Consider the following 18699-nt stretch of genomic DNA (forward strand, 5'->3'; position numbering starts at 1 on the left):
GGTGCGGTTGAAGCCATGATCCTTTTTTTGTTCACACACCTTAAAACATTTCCTTTTTTTTTTTTCAGCAGACACCAGCAGCAGCCAGGAAGCAGAAAAACCCTACACACCTTTACCTCGGCCAAGGACCATGTTGAAAAAGCACAGCCTCAGGGAGGAAAAAGATGGGCAAGGAGAAGAGAAAGAAACTGCCCCTCATGAAGAATCAGAGGTGCATGCTGCACCTTTGTCCCTCCCAGAGCCAAACGACAGACAACTAGAAAATGAGAAAAAAGCGATCTCTGAAAACCTCGATCCTGAGGTTAGTGTTGCTGCTGGACTGCTGAACCGTGTTCTTGAATCCAGGCCTCTGCTTCTAAGCATGAGAGAGAGAGAGAATTTTTGTGCATGCATGTGCATGTTAATGTTTTCTTCAGTAGTTGATAAGGAAATTATTTTAAGGGTTTATTTATTTATTTATTTATTTTTAATATTGTGCTATTTTTATATTTATTTATTTTTTTAGATTTTATTTATTTATTTTTAGAGAGGGAAGGGAGGGAGAAAGAGAGAGAGAGAGAGAAACATCAATGTGAGGTTGCTGGGGGCCGTGGCCTGCAACCCAGGCATGTGCCCTGACTGGGAATTGAACCTGCGACACTTTGGTTCGCAGCCCGCGCTCAATCCATTGAGCTATGCCAGCCAGGGTGGGTTTTTTAAAAATATACTGTATTCCATTGAGTCTGAAGCTCCATCATTTGTAAGGTACAGCAAAAATATGGCAATATATTGTGTAGGGCCAAGAGACAATGGAACTCTGCCCATTAAGCCATAACACACCAGTAATTATAATATGCATTCAATTTCAGAGAAAATAAAATGTGAAAAAAAATGTTGCCCTTTTGAATTGGTACTATTTTGTATTTAATTGTAAGGATTTATATTTTTATTTATGTATCTGAACTATATAACTTATAGTGCTGATGTAAGAAATGTCCAAACCCATGGAGAATTTTTGAGTTTATTTGAGCCAAACTATGACAACTGCTGGGAAGCAAATCTCAACATACTGAGAAAATGCTCGGGAGAATGGCAGCTTTGTAGCTTATTTTATACATTAGAATCAAAAGAGGAGACTTAGAAGAGTTACCTGAAACCCACTGGTGGTGGTAGATTAGGGAATGGGAGAAAGCAAAGCAGGGAAATCTCTGCTTTTACAGTGGTGGGTGCAGGATAGTTACAAATGAACCTTTACAGCATGTGGAGATGGCATTGAGGAACAGTAGCAATGGAGGAGCTCGATGGCTTCTGGCTCTGGTGAGGTGGGAGTGCCCTGAGGATCTGGAAGAGGAGATTACTCTGGAATTTCAGAGGCATGTTCTCTTAGATGCAAAAAGACAAAAGACAGGCTCACCTAAAGATTGACCTTTGTCAAGGAAACCACAAACCTAGGATGTGACTACCGGCCATGGCCCACTTTTAGTTAGGAATTTTTGTGTTCAGGCCATCCTCTGTGGTTACTGTTGGTCTCTGAGTTTATATGGCCCACCGTGCAGGCCTCTCCTGAGCTTGTCAGGTTTGGTATGTGGCCCCTTTGTCATACACACTGGCTAAGGACGTCATGGCCAGTGTCATTTTATTCATTTGTTTTTTTATTTATTGAATGTTGATGGCACCATGCCATATTTTCTGGGACATCCCAGAATGGAAGTGTGATCTTTCAGGATTTCATCAGGGAGTTCCTCCGCAGCGCTGTTAGGGGAGAACATGTGGCCCCCTCTCTTCACACCTCACTGTGGTTAGCAAACTTCCGCCTCCCATTTCGGAGGGGATAAGTATGGGAAGAACATTCCTCTTCTATAATGTGCTTCAGCAGATCAGGGAGGAGGAATTATATGGTGCCTGGCTAAGCTTCCATTAAGAAATTTGTGGATTATCATGCTATTTTATTTCTAATATAGAATTTGTGATTTCTTTCTGGTTAAATCTTGAAAGGTATTGCTCAGTTTTGTTCAACTTTTCAAAAACCAGCTTTGACTTTGTTAATTTTCTGTATAGTTTGTTTCCAATTTTACCAGTTTTCACTCTTTATTTTTTTCTTTCTTTGGGTTTTATTTGTTCCTCCCATGTAATAATGCTACTGAAAGCTACAAAAGTCTCTCCGTGCACAGCTTCAGCAGCACCCAGTTTTTTTTGATATCTTTTATTTTCATTGTCGTTTCATAAAATATATTTTCTAATTTCCCTGTAATCTCTGACCAATTGGTTATTTTGTGTTGAATGATTTTATTTCCAAATATCTGGATCTTCTCTAGATCCAATCAAATGTTTTGTATTGATTTCTAATTTAATTGTGATCAGAGAATACATCTTATAAAATTTCACATTTTTAAAAATGAGATATTTTTATGACCCATCCTAAGTGTGTCTTGTGAATGTTCCATTTGTCAAAAAATCTGTGTTCTGCAGGTGTTAAATAGGAAGTTCTATAACTTTATTTTGTCAAGGCGGCTGGTGGCATCATTCATGTCTTCTCTCTCCACACTGCCTTCTTGTCTAGTTAATTCACCAAGTACCATCTAAGCGTGTTAAAAATTTCCAGTTATGCTTGCAAATTTGTCTGTACTTCCCATTCACTTTGCCAGTGTTTTATGACTCTGTTAACAGACATACGATGCACTTGTCTGGATTCCACTTAGCATTAGCAAACATTTCCACTTCTGGCAGACCTCCTTACCTTGCGTTTGTTTTGTCTGATAACATCAGCTTTTTTATGACCAGTGTTTGCACGGTAAATCTTTGTGCTATCTGTTCTTTCAAACTGTTTGTGTCTTTCCTTTCAGTGACTCTTTTGTAGTAGTAATAGTGTGGTGTCACGTTTTATTCAAGTCTGATAATCTGCTTTGTAATGGTAGTCCATTTATGGGTCCATTAGACATTTATGAGTGTTCAGCCCATTTACTTTTAACACAAGTACATATGGCGCCAATTTGTTGCTGTTTGTTTTTTCTTTATTTTATGTCTTTTTAATTGTCACTGCTATTATTTTTCCTCTATAACCCTTTTACTGCCTTTTATAAAAAGTTGATTGCTTATTTTTAGTTTTCCATTTTGATTCCCATTTGCATCGTATTTTTAGTAGTTGCTCTATGGATTACAATGTGCATCTATAAATTATCACAATCTATTTCGAGTTGATACTGTATTAGTCAAATTTAATATAGAAACTTAATAAGGGTAAGGTTTCATATGTTTCCTCATCCGTCGTGCTATTGGTGAATATGGACTGAAATCTCTGCTTAGTTCTTGGAGATTCTAGCTGCTATGATTTTCCAGAACCCTCTAAAAAGGTCCTCCCCACACTGTGAATAGATGATCCAAGAAATCTAGTGGATTTTCTGTGCAGATTTTGGGATGTATGCCCTCTGTATTGAACCAAACATCCTGGCTGATCTCCCAGTTCTGAACTCAGTCCTTTGACACCGTCCCCCTTCTCAGGCCAGCCCGGAAGCCTCTTCCGCTACACTGCAGGATGGGAGAATGCCCTTAGGCTCAAAGCTTCCAAGTTGCAAACCTCCTCAGGCAAAACTTTGTTTCTTAAATTAGGCTCCAGTGTTTCAGCCCTTCTGCCATCTTCCCAGATGGTTTCTGTCTATTGTTTTTGACATAAAATGTTCTTTGCAAATGTCCTATGCAAATTATGACATTATCATATCATCACCTTTGGGTTGGATTACCATTCTATAAAGAACTATTTAATTTAGGCACACAACTATTATTTCCACTTTAGTCATAATTTTTAGAATTTTGAGGAAAACTGAAATGCATGAAATCTGTACTTTTTCAGTCTCAGATATTTGTAAGTAGCTGTGTACTTGGTTTTATAATTGCTTTCATTTGGACACCTAGTAATAGGTGTTCAAAACTGAGGATTTTTACTTACTGTCTTTAGACTGTCTTAGAAAGGAGGATTGGAGAGAGATACGAAATCTTCACCTTAACTATTTCTGAGGTTTCATTTTAGACTAGTGGAAGTTTTACGGAGTGCTAAAAACAAATGTGCAGGTGTCAGCTGAGGAACTAGAATAGCCCTGCAGCGACGTCTTTTCATGAGCCAGACATCGGGGCTGGAAGGGAGAGTGTATGAGCCTCCACGAGTTCACACGCTTCGGTGTTTCAGCAGCAAACTCCTAATAACGCACATTTCAGAGTTACGAAATAGTTTTAATAATGATGTTGTCCTCTACAAACCTTGGGGACTGAACTTACATAATACTTTTTTTTTTCTTGTTAAATTTTAAGCAGGATCCATGGTTAACAAGTTTATCATCATCGTCCCTCAAAGAAAGTCTTGGAGATTCCTTTTCACCAGGATCTGAGGAAAAAACATCTATAAAAGGAGGTTGTATCAAATTATTGTAACTTATTTGGTGAACTTTATTACTTAGAATTTTACAAATTATATTTGTAAAATAAATAATACATGGGTGGGTAAAACTAATTTTAGACTTATAATCCAGATAAATGATACAACAATTAATAATGCAAGAACAAACTCTATTTTGCACGCTCACAGCCAGAAACCTACTTTTGCCCACCCCCTACTTTACGTAGTTACGTAGAACAATACATGTTTATGTTTGCCTGAGTTTCAGTACCAACTCTGCTATTTATTAATCATGTGATTTGAGATGTAGAACTCAGGGCCTTAACTTTCTTGACTTACAATGAGACCAAATTCAAAGCTATTGTGAAAATTAAGTGATGCTGTGCCTTTTAGTCAGTAGCCCAGCTCTTGGCACAGCAGAATGATCTCCCATTGTGAGGTGTTAGGTGTTCCTGCAGTAATCTATAGTACAGTGTAATGGTTAGGTGGGTTGTTACAGTGAGACTAAGCTGGACTGGAATCCAGGCACAACTACACAAATAAAGTAGCTGACTGCTTTCCCTCTGTATATATTGATCTTTAAAATGGGGATAATAAGGGTAACTTATCTCATAGGATGGCTGGAATAATTCAGTGTTTTCATCATGAGTACAGTACTTCGAGCAGTACCTAGTAAACACATACTAACTGTGACTGTGAGTTGCTAACGTTACTCCTTTCCTTAGTTCTATGACTTGTAGCTTAATGAGAGGTAAAGGCATAGACGTTTCCAGAACTGGGATGTGTAATCAATATTTATTAAGTGCTTACTATGTAGTATAATTTTTGTCATCTTATTAATGAGAAAAACTGAAGTACAAGGATATTGGGAAATATACCCAAGGTCAATAGTGAAATCATAATTTGACTCTGGCTCTAAGTCCTTGTTCTTTTCACTTTGTAGATTGACTAGCTCAGGTACAGAATCCATTAATGATACGTTGAGTCATAAGTGCTCTCCAAATGTGAATGTGTAACTGTAATTATAAAGTGATTTTAAGTTGAGCATACTTTTTCAAAGCAAATCCAAAAAATGGCTGAAGAAAGCAGCGGAATTAAGACGTTGACAGTAAGATACAGGTTTGGCCAGAGGTGGGTCCCAGTAGAAGTGAAAGTTGCCAATCAACATGAAAAGTGCTGATTTTTTTTCTGTTGAGAATTCCAAAGTGTGGTAGAATGAGAATAGCAGAAGCAATTCTGTAAAAGCAGACCTGAATTCTCTCCTGCCAGAACTTGGACCTGTCCCTGGGAGCACTGGGAGGATGAAGAGTAGACGTGCCGCGAGTGCCCTTCCCTAGCAGAGGCAGGACAGCATCGCCATGGGAATAAAACACGTTAGAGGGGAGCTGTATTCTCTGTGTCGTGGACTCAGCTAGAGCTACCTGGATGCTTGGTTCTCCCTATGTCTATGCAAATTTACACCTGCGCTGCTAGAAACTGTAGTAGCAGGGAGATGTGTGCCTCCTACTCACACAGCCTCCCGTGCCACCTAAGAAACAGGCTTTTGAAGAGAATAAATGTTACCCTCTGACTTACTAGGTTTATGCATCAATAAGCGCTTTGGGTGTGTCTTTAGGGCAGTTATTCCATTTTCTTTTCTAAGTGTTAGGTATGTCAGATCTTTTAGTAGATTGAGTAATCATTTTTTCTTTTGTAGGTCACTTTGGGGAAAAAAGCTTATTCAGGTTGAATATGGTAGTTTTCTTCATATTTTATCTTGCAAGAAAAAGGGATTAATGACATGTAGTAGAAAGCAAATGAATCTCTTATCCACCTTATTAATTTACAGTGGAGTTTTAGTGCTGTTACTGTGTCTCAAAATAGATCAGAATGAAGAATACACTGAAAACCACCAATCCCTGACATCAGCTGAAAATGAAGAGAATTCATTGTTGATAGACTTTGTTACCAATGCACTTGAGAAATCCACGGAAGGGCAAGTGACTGCTGATGACCTTGAAGAAAAAAAGGAGAAAGCTGAACTGATTATGAATGATGACTTAACAATTGACCTACAACTATCTCAACGTAACTTAAAATCTACCAATGCAACTGAGTCTGTGCAGGTATTTATATAAAATTATACCTTTTTACTATAGCTTAAAACTCAGAATACAACTTTTAAATATTTTGTCTTCCATGTTTGGTACCTAGGGATTATCTGTGGAAAACTCATCTTTTAATAGTTGTAATGTCAAGTGTTTTTTTTTTTTTTTTCAGATTTTATTTTTTATTATTTTTTTAAAGATTTAATTATTTTATTTTTAGAGAGGGGAAGGAAAAGAGAAAGAGAAGGAGAGAAACACCAACGTGTGGTCGCCTTCCATGTGCCCCTTACTGGGGACCTGGCCCACAACCCAGACATGTGCTCTGACTGGGAGTCAAACCAGCAACCCTTTGGTTTGCAGGCCAGCACTCAATCCACTGAGCCACACCAGTCAGGTCAAGTGGTTCTTATTTACTTCAATAGAATTTTAACTTCAAGGAAGGATGCAATGAATGTAATAAAACCTATTGTCTCATTAAAAATTTTCAGAAGTATTCCTGGCCGGTGTGGCTCAGTAGATTGAGTGCTGGCCTGTGAACCAGGTGGTCTCCAGTTCAGTTCCCAGCCAGGGCACATGCATGGGTTGCAGGCCAGGTCTCCAGTAGGGGGTGCACGAGAGGCAACAAGACATTGAAGTTTTTCTCCCTCTCTTTCTCCCTCCCTTCCCCTCTCTAAAAATAAATAAATAAATCTTGAAAAAGGTTATCAGAAGTATATGATCATAATGTACTTTTAAATATCTCAGAAATACATAATCGTAAATGGCTAAGTTTCTATAGGTCTTCATTTAAAAATGCAGGTATCTGGAATAATTCCCAAGGTTTTAATTAGTGAGAGTAATTTCTTTGGATATCATTTTTAAACATTTTACAAATTTTAACCAAAATCTTTAAGAAGAAATATTTGTCCACATTCATGCTTGTTAAAGTGGATAGACAGGGTCATTCTCAGAAACATTTTCATTATAACCTTGAGAACCAAATTAGGATTTGTATAGGATTACTTGCCTTTATCTGTACTGTACCAAAGTACTAGACTTTTAAACCAATTTTTGGTATGGCATATTTAGCCTTCATTTCTCCTGAATTTAGTCTGTATCTCTTATAGCTGCAGTTAGCTGCTGAGTACTTGTATTTGTTATCGAGAAAGATAACAGTGCTAGCCGAAAACTTGTGGTTGAAAAGGAATTTATTATACTACAGAATAGTAACTTTTTATAAAATAGTATAGAGAAAGTTCATTAAGCCTTGTTTAAGATATATTGTCCTTAACCACTTTCCTTGGGAAAAAACAACTAATATCAAATTAGGGATATGTTTACATCTGTAATGCTAGTGCCTGTCTGTCTTTGTAGAGTAGAAAAGGTTATTCCTTAAAAGGAAGAAGGGTATTTGGGAATTTACAGATAGGATCTCAGAAATGTCTAATAGGTAATTGTAAATGAGAACAGGCAATTTACATATGTCAAGTATGATCATAACATATTCTTCTGATTGAATCTATCCTTGGCTTTATTCTTACTCACTGTTGAGTGAGCTTTCTTAAGTCGGAATCAACTCATTCCTCTGCTAAAGTCTCTTGGTTAGATTCCCATAATGAGAATGAATGTAAACTTACCGCTTCCTAAATATTTCACGAGATTCTTGTCTGACCATGTATCCCCCAGTCTCCTTGCTGTTCACTGTGCTGCATCAGGATGCACCTTCTCCTGTCTCTCCAGATTATCAAGCTCTTCCCCCTCTCAGGCTCTCGGCACCTACCATGTCTTTCTTTCCAGAGACCTCCCTGTGGCTCCTTTCTGCTCATCATTTTTCTTAGCTCTGACATGAAGGAGGTGAGGGAGGCTCTCCCTTCCACTCCAGGCAGTCTGTCACTGGGCTCTTTCATGAGTCACATTTGCTCATCTTTTTATTGTCAGTCAGCCCACTCTAAAGTGTAATATCCTTTGTTTCCAGTCTGTACTTGACTCCCAGTAGAGGTTTAAAAAGCATTGATTTACCACTGACAGTTTGATCTCTGTGATGGCCTCTCTGTGACAGTTATGGTGACTAATCCATCTATGGCTTTTTCTATTTCATAGAAAACAATTGAAGATAGAAATACGAAGAATAAAAAGTCAACAAGTAATAGAGCATCCAGTGCCTTGGGCAGGTAATAAAGCTGTCATTGTTACTTACTTATGGGTTACATTCCACAAAGCTAGTTTTAATTGAACTTTTGTAAAGTGAATTGCATTTGGTGTTACTTGATTTTCTCTTATTTCCAGCTCATGAGACAAATGGATTAGTTTCTTCATGATAAAACTCCTTAGTTGGTTATATCCTTTTATAAAAAGGAATTGATTAGGATTCTCCGTACTCTCCATTGCTTCTAGAATAGTTTCTTTCTCCTGTTTTTCCAGAGACAGGAGATACAAAGTGGTAATAAAGCTCAGGTCCAGCATGACACTTCTCTGTTAAGTGTCTTTCACTAACACATGAAAAATTATACTCCAAGCCTTGAGGTTCTGTGGGCTAAGTTGTTTATTTAAATGATAAGAATCTATCTGGCTTCATTAAAACTGATGATGACAGTAATAAAATACTAACTCATACATGCTAAGCAAAACCTTTGGAATCTTTTAAATTATGTAATCAAATGATCATTAACCAGCTAGAACAGGGGTCAGCAAGCTGTCTCTAAGTTGCCAGTTAGCTCATGTCTAGACTTCATGGGCCATCAGGTCTCAGTTATAACCCTCAGTTTTGCTATCACAGCAGGGAAGCAGCCACAGACAGTATGGAAATGAATAAATACAACTGTGATGCAGTAAACTTTATTCACCAAAACAGATGGTGCATCAGACTTCCCACCAACCCCTGAAATAGAGGACAGTTTTCTAACTTTAGTATTTAGGATGGTTTATGTAACAAAGTAATAGAAGAAACTATTAAAACCTGCTTTGTTAATATTTTTGCATGTAACTTGAGATATAGCCCATGTTTCTTTAAAATATTTATAATTATAGTGCCTAAAAGAGCAATCACTTTGAAGCTACATAACTAGAAGTTATAAAATTTAAATTATGTTGAATGGGTTGCTCTGTATAATAAGAAAAGAGTTAACATCATTTTCAAATTAATTATAATTTATTAAGTTATAATATAGTTTTTAAATATAGTATTCTAACAAATCTTTTTATACCAAGTGCAGCTGTCATATTTTATCTTGATGTATTTGGATCTTTTCAGATTAATGACCTCTGAGTATTTAAAGAATTCTGTAAGGAGGACTCCATCAAAAACTACCTCTTCTCAGTATTTAGGCACTCTGAAAATCTTGGACCAAAAGCCCTCACAGAAACAGAACATAGAACCAGACAGAGCAGATGACATACGGGCAGCTGTTTATCAGGTGAAAAAGTGAAAAATAAAATAATTGTAAGACCTAATTACTTACATAAGCATACCTATTTCCCAAGGAATAAAATGACCCTGTCAGAAATGATGATTCAATGCTTAATTTATTGGGAAAGATTTTCCTTTATAATACCCAAACAATTCAAAACTTTATTTTTACTAAATTACTCCCTTCCAAGCTTTGCTTAACCGATCACTGTAGTTTTTAAAGAAAGAAATATGCCATGCTAATTTATAAAAATAAAGCAAAAATATCAATGGCTATATATGTTTTTTATATTTTTTTCTCTTAAAGTTTATATTGTTAGAACAAGAAGAGTTTTGTTTTTATTCCAGAGACTTTGTATTTGAATTAGGCTTACACAGAGAAAAAACTTTCCTATTATTTTTGCAATTATATTTTTCTGTTATACAGAATAATATATTTTAAAAAATAGTCTGTGAATTGTAGAGCAAAGTATTGATATGTGGCCATTATATCCAATCTTTGATGCCTATTGTTAATACTAAGAAAAATGATATAATTTTCTTAATTCGTGATCATTATATATTAGAATATTATCAGAGAAAAAGATACTAGTTTATATAGAATTTATAAATGTTTTGTTTTGCATGTAAAATTTTTAAACAAATGTTTCAGAAATAGATAAAAATTCAAATTTATTTGAGAAACTTTGAATGTCATAGCTTTATTCTTATTCTCACAGGAGTGGTTAGAAAAGAAAAATGCCTATATACATGAAAAGCACAGAATTAAAAGGATTGAAAGTGAAAACTTAAGGATCCAAAATGAACAGGTATTCTGAAATAAAGAAGTGAAAAATATTCTGGGTTTTTAAGTTAGTAAAATATCTCTGAATATTTAACATTTCTAAATCAAATATTTTTTAAATGGCAAAATAATTTACATATAAAATTGATTTCTGATTTTGTTTCTCTGGAACTTTATACATTTTTAGTTTGTTATAAATATGTTATAACTTTTACATAAAATATAGACACAGATTTTTATTTTTATGTGTGTAATAGCATTGGCACTACTGATTATAAAGTTATTATTGCTTGTCACCACCTACCTACTTCAGTCTAAAAAACTGATTTCATTCATACAACTTACCCAAGAATATAACGTGTCAGCAGTATTAACATTCAGGTTTCCCCTTTTTAACTCGGATTTTATATGCATATTTAAGATCAACCCCTGCCTGAGGTCTCGGCTCCTATTTTTCCCAGTGACTGGAACTGAACTCTTGTTTAATGTTTTCTGGTGCTTCAGTCTTTACCTCGAACTCCTACTTGATAGCCTACAACATGCTCAGGTCTTGCTCACCTTTTAAAATAAAAGCCCTGGAGAAACAAAACAAAACAAAACAAAACAAAACCTCTTCATGATGCTGTCTAGTACTAAAATGGATGTAGAAAGAAACCTGTGTCCCAGATGCACAGTGCTGTGCAGAGCAGCCCTGCGGGGCTTGCCTGCGCGCCTGTCCCCACGTTCGCAGCATCTTACTGCCGCGGTCAGTGCCAGACACATCTCGTTTGATCGTCACAACTCAGTGAGGTAGGTGGTCCTTCTGCGTCTGACTTGTGTTACCTCTGTAATAAGGCTTTATCTCATTGAGTGTTATAGGACATGATGGGATTAGATTGAAGTGAGGAAAGCAATAACATACTTGCTATCCACTCACCTGCATATTTTCCAGTCTGCCACACCTGTTCAGTAATTGCGATATGTTTACGTAGTAAGAATTTTATGCTTTGATGTCACTCAAAACTCCATTCTACATAAAGATCTGCAGCTTACTGTTTGTTGTGGCCAAATTCCCTTACTCAGACTTTATAAGTCTAGTACTTTGCTGATGTTTTCTTTTTTTTTACTTAAATATTTTACTATGAACATTTTATAGTACCACCGAGCCTATTACAGTTTTTTTTTGATAACATTTGTACAGTACACTTGCAAAAAAAACAGTCAACTTCTTTCCCATGAATAGTAATAGAGATCAATAGCTGATAAAATGCATTTTCATAAAGGACATGTTAAAATGTAATGAAAAATTCAGAATATGTTTTTCATCAATTAATTTATATTAACCATTCTAAGTAAATCATCTGCTTTGAAACACAATTTATACATATGATGCACATCAAGGGAATTAAAGGTAAATGTATACGCGCTGTATCTATCTGTGTTTGGCCATTTGCATATACATATATAACTGTCTGCTGTGTCTCCAAAACAGAAAAGAGCTGCTAAGAGAGAAGAGGCCTTAGCATCATTTGAGGCCTGGAAGGCTATGAAAGAAAAGGAAGCTAAGAAAATAGCTGCCAAAAAAAGGCTTGAGGAAATAAACAAGAAGAAAACTGAAGAAGAAAGTGCCGCAAGAAAAGAAGAAGCACAACAAGTATTCAACAACTTTGAATAGCTTTCTTAACTATTTTTAAATACGTGAAAATATAAATTAGTGACTGAGTTTTTACTGATTTTACAATATTCACAATAAATCAGAAAATTGTTCTGAACTTTTTCAGGCTTTTGAGAGATGGAAGGAAAAAAAGATGGAATATCTTAAAGAGAAAAATAAAAAGGAGAAAGAATACGAAAGAGCAAAGAAGCAGAAGGAGGCGGAAAGTGTCGCTGAGAAAAGGAAAGACAACCTGACTGCCGTGGAAAAATGGTAATCCAAAATAATAAATATTTTGATAGATTTTAAATTGATAACACCCTAGGGCTTCTAAAATTCATCCATTTGAAATTTACTAATGCATCTCATTCTCATTGTTGCAAAGATATATTAGGAAATCTTTATTATATGTTCTTTAACTTTTCAGTGTTTTATGCTATCCTACATAGGAGTGAAAAAAAGGAAGCTTTTTTCAAAGAAAGGAGAAAAGAGAAAATAAGTGAGAAAAGAAAAGAAGAACTGAAAAGAACTGAGAAAAAAGATAAAGATAGACAAGCTATTGATGAATATGAAAAATGGCTGGTAGGTATTTTTTGCTAATGCACTTGTATCTTTTTAAATGTACTTATGTTGTGATTTTTCTATTTTTAATTTCAGTTCTTTTTGTTCCTGCCTACTGACCATTTCCATCTGGAAGCTGCCCTGTTGAATTCATTCTTTTCTCCTACATATATCATATTTCTTTGACTTACTCATCTCTATTAAGGCTTCCACGAGTCCCTAAAGCAGGCAGGCTCGAAACTTCTGTCATGGCATTCCTCTTTACCCACCTTCCCACAATTAGTCACTTAACCAGCCCCGCCCCTTCCTCCTTTGCAGTGGTTTTCATACCTAAAGTCAGAGAGTGCTGACAACTAAGCCTCTGAAGGTTTGCCAGACCCTTTCAGGTGGGACCCGGTCGTGACACACACGAACACTGAGCTTAGTGGCAAAAACATTATTACATTTTTAAATTTTCTTTTGATCTTTCTGATGACCTGAAAGAAAAGATCTTATTTAGGTATCTTTTAATAAAAGAGAGCAAATACATTTTTGGAGGGAAATATCTAGCTCAACTTCATATATACAGAGACACACAAATATATACACATAAATATATATACGCACATACATATATTTAATATTTTTGTTTGTTTCAGTGTACTTATGTTTATGGTTACTTTTCACTGATGTCAAACAAATAATGTTCTCTATCTTAAAGTATCAATATAAATAGGATTTTTTATTAATTTTTGAATAAGTAATACATTCATATGAATAGGTACTTTACATGAGTAGCTAAAATATTGGTATGAGTAGTTAACTCATCAGTTGTTTCAAGAAGTGTGAGATTTCTCCACAGGGGTTAGGATTCAGGAGGGTTTCTTTCCATTGGGGTTTCTCACCAAACTTTTTCTGAGTCATGCTAATCAGCTAGTTAACAGATATCATCCATGGGATTTTGTAGTTTTATTTCTCTGGTCAAGATTCAGTTTGACCATCTTTCCTTTTTTTATAAAGATCATCTCTCTAAGTTTTCTGTGAACTGTAAAGTCATAGACTTTCAACCTTTTTCTATTTGTCTTTTACTTACTGGAAGGTTTTTAGAAGGTTTACTTACTGGAAGGTTTCTAGAAGGTTTTTTATGCACTAGAAAAATTAGTCTATCATTTTTATATGAGTTTCAAATATTTTCCCATTTTTTCGTTGGTCTTTCAACTTTGCATATAGTATTTTAGGCCATGAAAATTTGTATTTTATTTGCTGGTGTCAAATATATCAGTCTTTTGGGTTTTGAATTCAGGCATAGCTGCAAAGACCATTTCCATAACTTGAGATTAAACAAAGTGCTCTTATTTTAATTATAATAACTTTATGATTTTAATATCTTAACATTTTAACATTTGATAATTAGAAATCATCCTGGTGTATGGTGGAAAATATGATCCCAACTTTATTTTTCCTAAATGCATCTTTTATTTAAAAAAAAAAAGCCCATTACTGATTTGAGGTAGTGCCTTAATTACATGATACATTCCCAGATTGTTTGGGTCTGTTTCCTGACTTTTTGTTTCATTGTTCAGTCTTACTATATACATTCTAGTACCACAGTTTCATTGTCAGGCCTTTGTATGTTTTAATATTTGTGCTAATCTTCCTTCATAGCTCTTCTTTCAAAGTTTTCTGACCCTTATTGTTACATTCTCACTACATATAAAGTTTTACATAAACTTTACAAGCAACAGTAGCTAGAGAGGCATGCAGGACCCAAAGAGGATATGTGAAGGTAGAATAGAAAGATGAAACATTTAGAAATAAACTGAAGAAATGCTTAAGACTAATATGAAGAAAGTTTACAGTATTCTTGAAGGACACAAGTGAAGACTGGAGAAAGTGGGTCAAAGCTGCTATGAAATAGGAACACTCGATGTTATAATAATGGTTTAAAGATGTTGATTTTCCCTGAAGTAATTGATAAATTTAATGCAGTCCTAATAAAAATACCAACGGAATGTATTGTTGTTTATGTGTTGACTTCAGTGCCAGGCAGAAAAATAATAAAATAAGGTAATCGAAATAAGGTTTCAATGTTGCAAGTGAAGAAGGTAATGTTTTATGATTTCCTCTGATTAAACTCTTAAAAAATGCTTTGTTCTAAGAAAAATTAAAAGTCTTCCTATATTAAGGAGACTTGTACTGACAGACTGCTAGTATCCCTTACAGTAGTTAAATGTAAATGTTTTACTTTTATTTTCACAGACTCTTAAAAATGAAATAGACTTTTCTTAATAACTAAGCCAGAGTTAGGTACATTATGTATTTTAGTGTTTAGTCACTTTCTTATTCTGATCAGTCCTGTGGAGAACAAAAATTCATTAATCAAAGGCCTAATACAAAATAATTTTTTTTGAAATGTAATACATACAACCTATACTGATGTAGTGCTACCTATAAAATCATCCATACACAACAGCTTACAGATCCACTCCCCATCTTGCCAATTTCTTATTGAAATTTGTTTTAAGATAGAATAGAAAAATACCCCTATATGGAATTCTAATAACTTCAATTTTCATGTAAAGTAACATCTCAAAATTTTGATCTACAGCCTAGCTTGGGTAGTGAGCATTTGATGGGTAATTTTTTTGGTGAGCAGGAAGTTGTAGCCAAAGATTAGGTAAGACTCTCTTCTTCATGCTGGTTTCAAGATTAATTCCTAGTTAGTTATTTTTAGTAAGAAAATAAGTAAAAGGTTCAGTCTGCAACAGACAACAGTCAGAAAGTTGGACTTTTCAACAAGATTTTTTAAATTATTACTCAAGATGGCATTGTTGATCCATGTTAATTGGTACAGAGGTTGATAATTAATTGCTTGTTTCCTACCCTGACTGTTCAGCGCTTACTGGTGAGATTAGACTTGTTTCACTTTCCTCTCTCTCCTTGTCAGATGGAATGGAGAAAGAGAGGTTGGTTTATTCAGTCAGGTTCTGTGGGCACAGGTGGGCACTTTTTCCCCATCTAGCTAGAGGGTCTCCCTCTCTCTGAAATACGAAAATGATCAACAGTGACCCAATCATGGCTGTTTAAAAATGTTTCTTGAATTGTAATTCTTTATAATTATAAAGAGTTCTCTGCTTTACTAGAAGTAGCAAGCATGCAAACATCTGCATGACGTGGAACAAGACAGTAAGACAGATTAAAATAAACGCTCACCTCTCGACTCCTCTGTTGTACATGAATCATTGTATGGTAATGGAAACTTTGCATTATCACACTCACCTTGTGACATTTGTGCATCCCATATATATATTGATAAAAGAAGTATAAATATCTAATACTTTACCAAAATACCACGCCTCCCAAGCCATCCAGCCTGCAGAGGCAGGGTAGTCCAAGGTTCCCTGATACTGCTACCCTTTGAAGAAATTACCAATATGAGAAAGCATCAAACTTTATACCGTGTCACTAGAGGCTTGGAAAAGGTCTCTCTCTGGCTCTGGCTGGTGTGGCTCAGTGGATTGAGTGTCGGTTCAATTTCCAGTCACAGCACATGCCTGGGTTGCAAGGCCAGGACCCCAGAAAGGGGTATATGAGGGGCAACCACACATTGATGGATTTCCCCTTCTCTCTCCTTTCCTCTCTCTCTAAAAATAAATTAATAAAAATCTTTTGAAAAAAAAGGAAAAATTCTCCCTCGGAGCTGCAGGATAAAAAGACCAAATGCTATTAACTTTTCAAGTTTTCCTAGATTAATGTTTAGATTTCATTTCCATGGTCAAATAGTCATTTCTTTGAAAAGATTATGTGCAGGAAAACAAAATGGTTCTAAAATTCATCTGATAAAATGAGAATATGGAAGACAATATTTTTAAAGTAACATAAGGCAGGACTGTTTTTATAAAATGATAAAATAAAAACCATTCCACTCTCCTTTGAACCAGCCTGTCTGTCTCCTGGATCATACCCATCATATTCCAGGATATTTAATGTTAAAATATTCCCTCACTTCTCTTCAGATATGGTTCCACATTTCACTGCTCTTTTTATAGTTAAACTTCTAAGATGTTTTGCTCATACCTTCTTAGTTCTCCGGATCCATCCCACCCCAACACCAGTGTGGGCCCTTTCTCAGCCCTACACTGAAACTACACTTCGAAAGTGGCAGTTTTGCCAGGCCACCCAGCCAGACATGGACTCTTTCCCACCTCATTTCCCAGCTCTCTTAGTCATCTACAGAGCTGATTTTCCCTTGTTGCCACCGTCTCCCTGGCTGGCCGGTTCCCCTCGTTTCTCTCTCACTCCTCTGCCTGCCTTCTCAGTGGCACTTGTTGACTTCTCTCGTTCTTCCTCACCTGTCTCCATGGCCTTTAAGGCCTCATAATCTTACTCATCTGTCTTTCATTCTCATCTGGTAGCCCTCTCCCATTTTTTACCAGTTTTTATTCACACTAGGTCTCTTGTTTTTGCCCTCATCCCAGGTTTTTCCCCCCACCAGAGCCCCCACACCTGCTGTTCTCTCTGCGTGAAATGCTCTCAGTGCTTATCCGCAGTGGCTTCTCTCCATCACGTCTCACTTTATAATGACTTTTCTTGAATCCACTTATCTTTGAAAGTACTCCCTTTTCTTCTTTAGCAAGCACAACAGTTTGTTTGTATATTTTATAAAAATTCACATAACTTGGATTGCCTGTTATTTGTGTATTAACTGTCTGTTTCACAAGTTGCCTGAGGGAGAGGGATCCTGTGTGTTTGGATTTTACATTCAGTTTATGCATGGTACCCAGTACACTGAATGACCCTGAGTAGGATCTCAGTGCTTAACAGTTAAGCAAATAAACACAAATTGAAGCAGTATAGTACCACAGGACACCTTAGAACGTGTCCCAATAAGGATGCGCTATATCTATAACAAAGTACCACTAATTAATGGATGCAAGGAAATAACAATTGGGATTATTTGTGTGACATGTGGACATAAATCACTTAACAGAATTATAGCTATACAAACTCCAGAACAATTAAGGTATTAAATATAAAATACCCAACAATAGAACCAAAAGAAAATAAAAGGTAATATCTATTAAATTGAATAATAATGAGATGCTTTTTAAAACCTAAAAGTGCTATAAGAAATAACAAGAAAACCTATTGAATTTTAAAAAATTCATATATCAAAATGAAAAGCATAGGTGCTGGTTGGAGGGTGAATTCCCACAGCTGCTTCAGAGAATACGTTTTCCAGCAGAGATGGACATTCTTGCCCTTCAGATGAGCAAGTTCACTCCCGTACATATAGATGGAGAGCACGCCTTGGCTCATAAGCCCAAGGAATAAACAGGGATGTTTATAGCATCACTGTCTACATGAGAAAAATGAAAACATGACTTCAACAAAAAAAAAAAAACGATTCATAAATTGGGATTTGTTGATATGCTGGAATTGTATACATCAGGGAACTAAAGTTCAAACTCCACGTAGATGAATCTTAGAAATATAATGAACTAAAAAAAGTTGCAATAGAAAATATCACACAATACCTTCTGTTATAAATCCTAAAACGCAAAACAAAGTTGTGTTGTTCAGGGATAAATACACCTGTAACGAAAGTATTAAGAGAGGTGCTGGTGAGCCTCCAGTTCGGAGTGATGGTTACCTCATTGGGGTGAGGAGGAAGGAAGGTGTGATGAGGGAGTGGCCGTGTTTTCTTTCTTAGGGCATGTGTGGTGGCTACACACATTTTGTTTATGTTGCTCTTTAAACTGTTGTCTCTGGCTGAAATATCTTATTTTTTGTAAAAATCAAGGACTAAAAAAGGATTGATAACCATACAGTTAGATGAACTAAATGATTAGCAAAAAGTTCACAAAGAGGCTAACGAAATAAAAGTGTGCTCAACCTCAATAA

At 35.9% G+C, this 18699-nt stretch overlaps 1 protein-coding gene across 1 annotated transcript in view; it reads left to right on the forward strand.

The window, feature by feature from the left end:
* Window positions 1–18699, forward strand: part of MAP9 (microtubule associated protein 9) — a 31553-nt gene that overhangs the window by 8111 nt on the left and 4743 nt on the right. Inside the window, exons 5-13 of the mRNA XM_036031980.1 lie at window positions 69–301; window positions 4282–4378; window positions 6230–6471; window positions 8533–8603; window positions 9683–9845; window positions 10558–10647; window positions 12094–12255; window positions 12383–12528; window positions 12705–12837. Of these exons, the coding sequence (XP_035887873.1) occupies window positions 69–301; window positions 4282–4378; window positions 6230–6471; window positions 8533–8603; window positions 9683–9845; window positions 10558–10647; window positions 12094–12255; window positions 12383–12528; window positions 12705–12837 (1337 nt within the window). The remainder of the gene's footprint in view (window positions 1–68; window positions 302–4281; window positions 4379–6229; window positions 6472–8532; window positions 8604–9682; window positions 9846–10557; window positions 10648–12093; window positions 12256–12382; window positions 12529–12704; window positions 12838–18699) is intronic.

Source organism: Phyllostomus discolor, chromosome 8, assembly GCF_004126475.2.
Source record: "Phyllostomus discolor isolate MPI-MPIP mPhyDis1 chromosome 8, mPhyDis1.pri.v3, whole genome shotgun sequence".
Lineage (NCBI taxonomy): Eukaryota > Metazoa > Chordata > Mammalia > Chiroptera > Phyllostomidae > Phyllostomus > Phyllostomus discolor.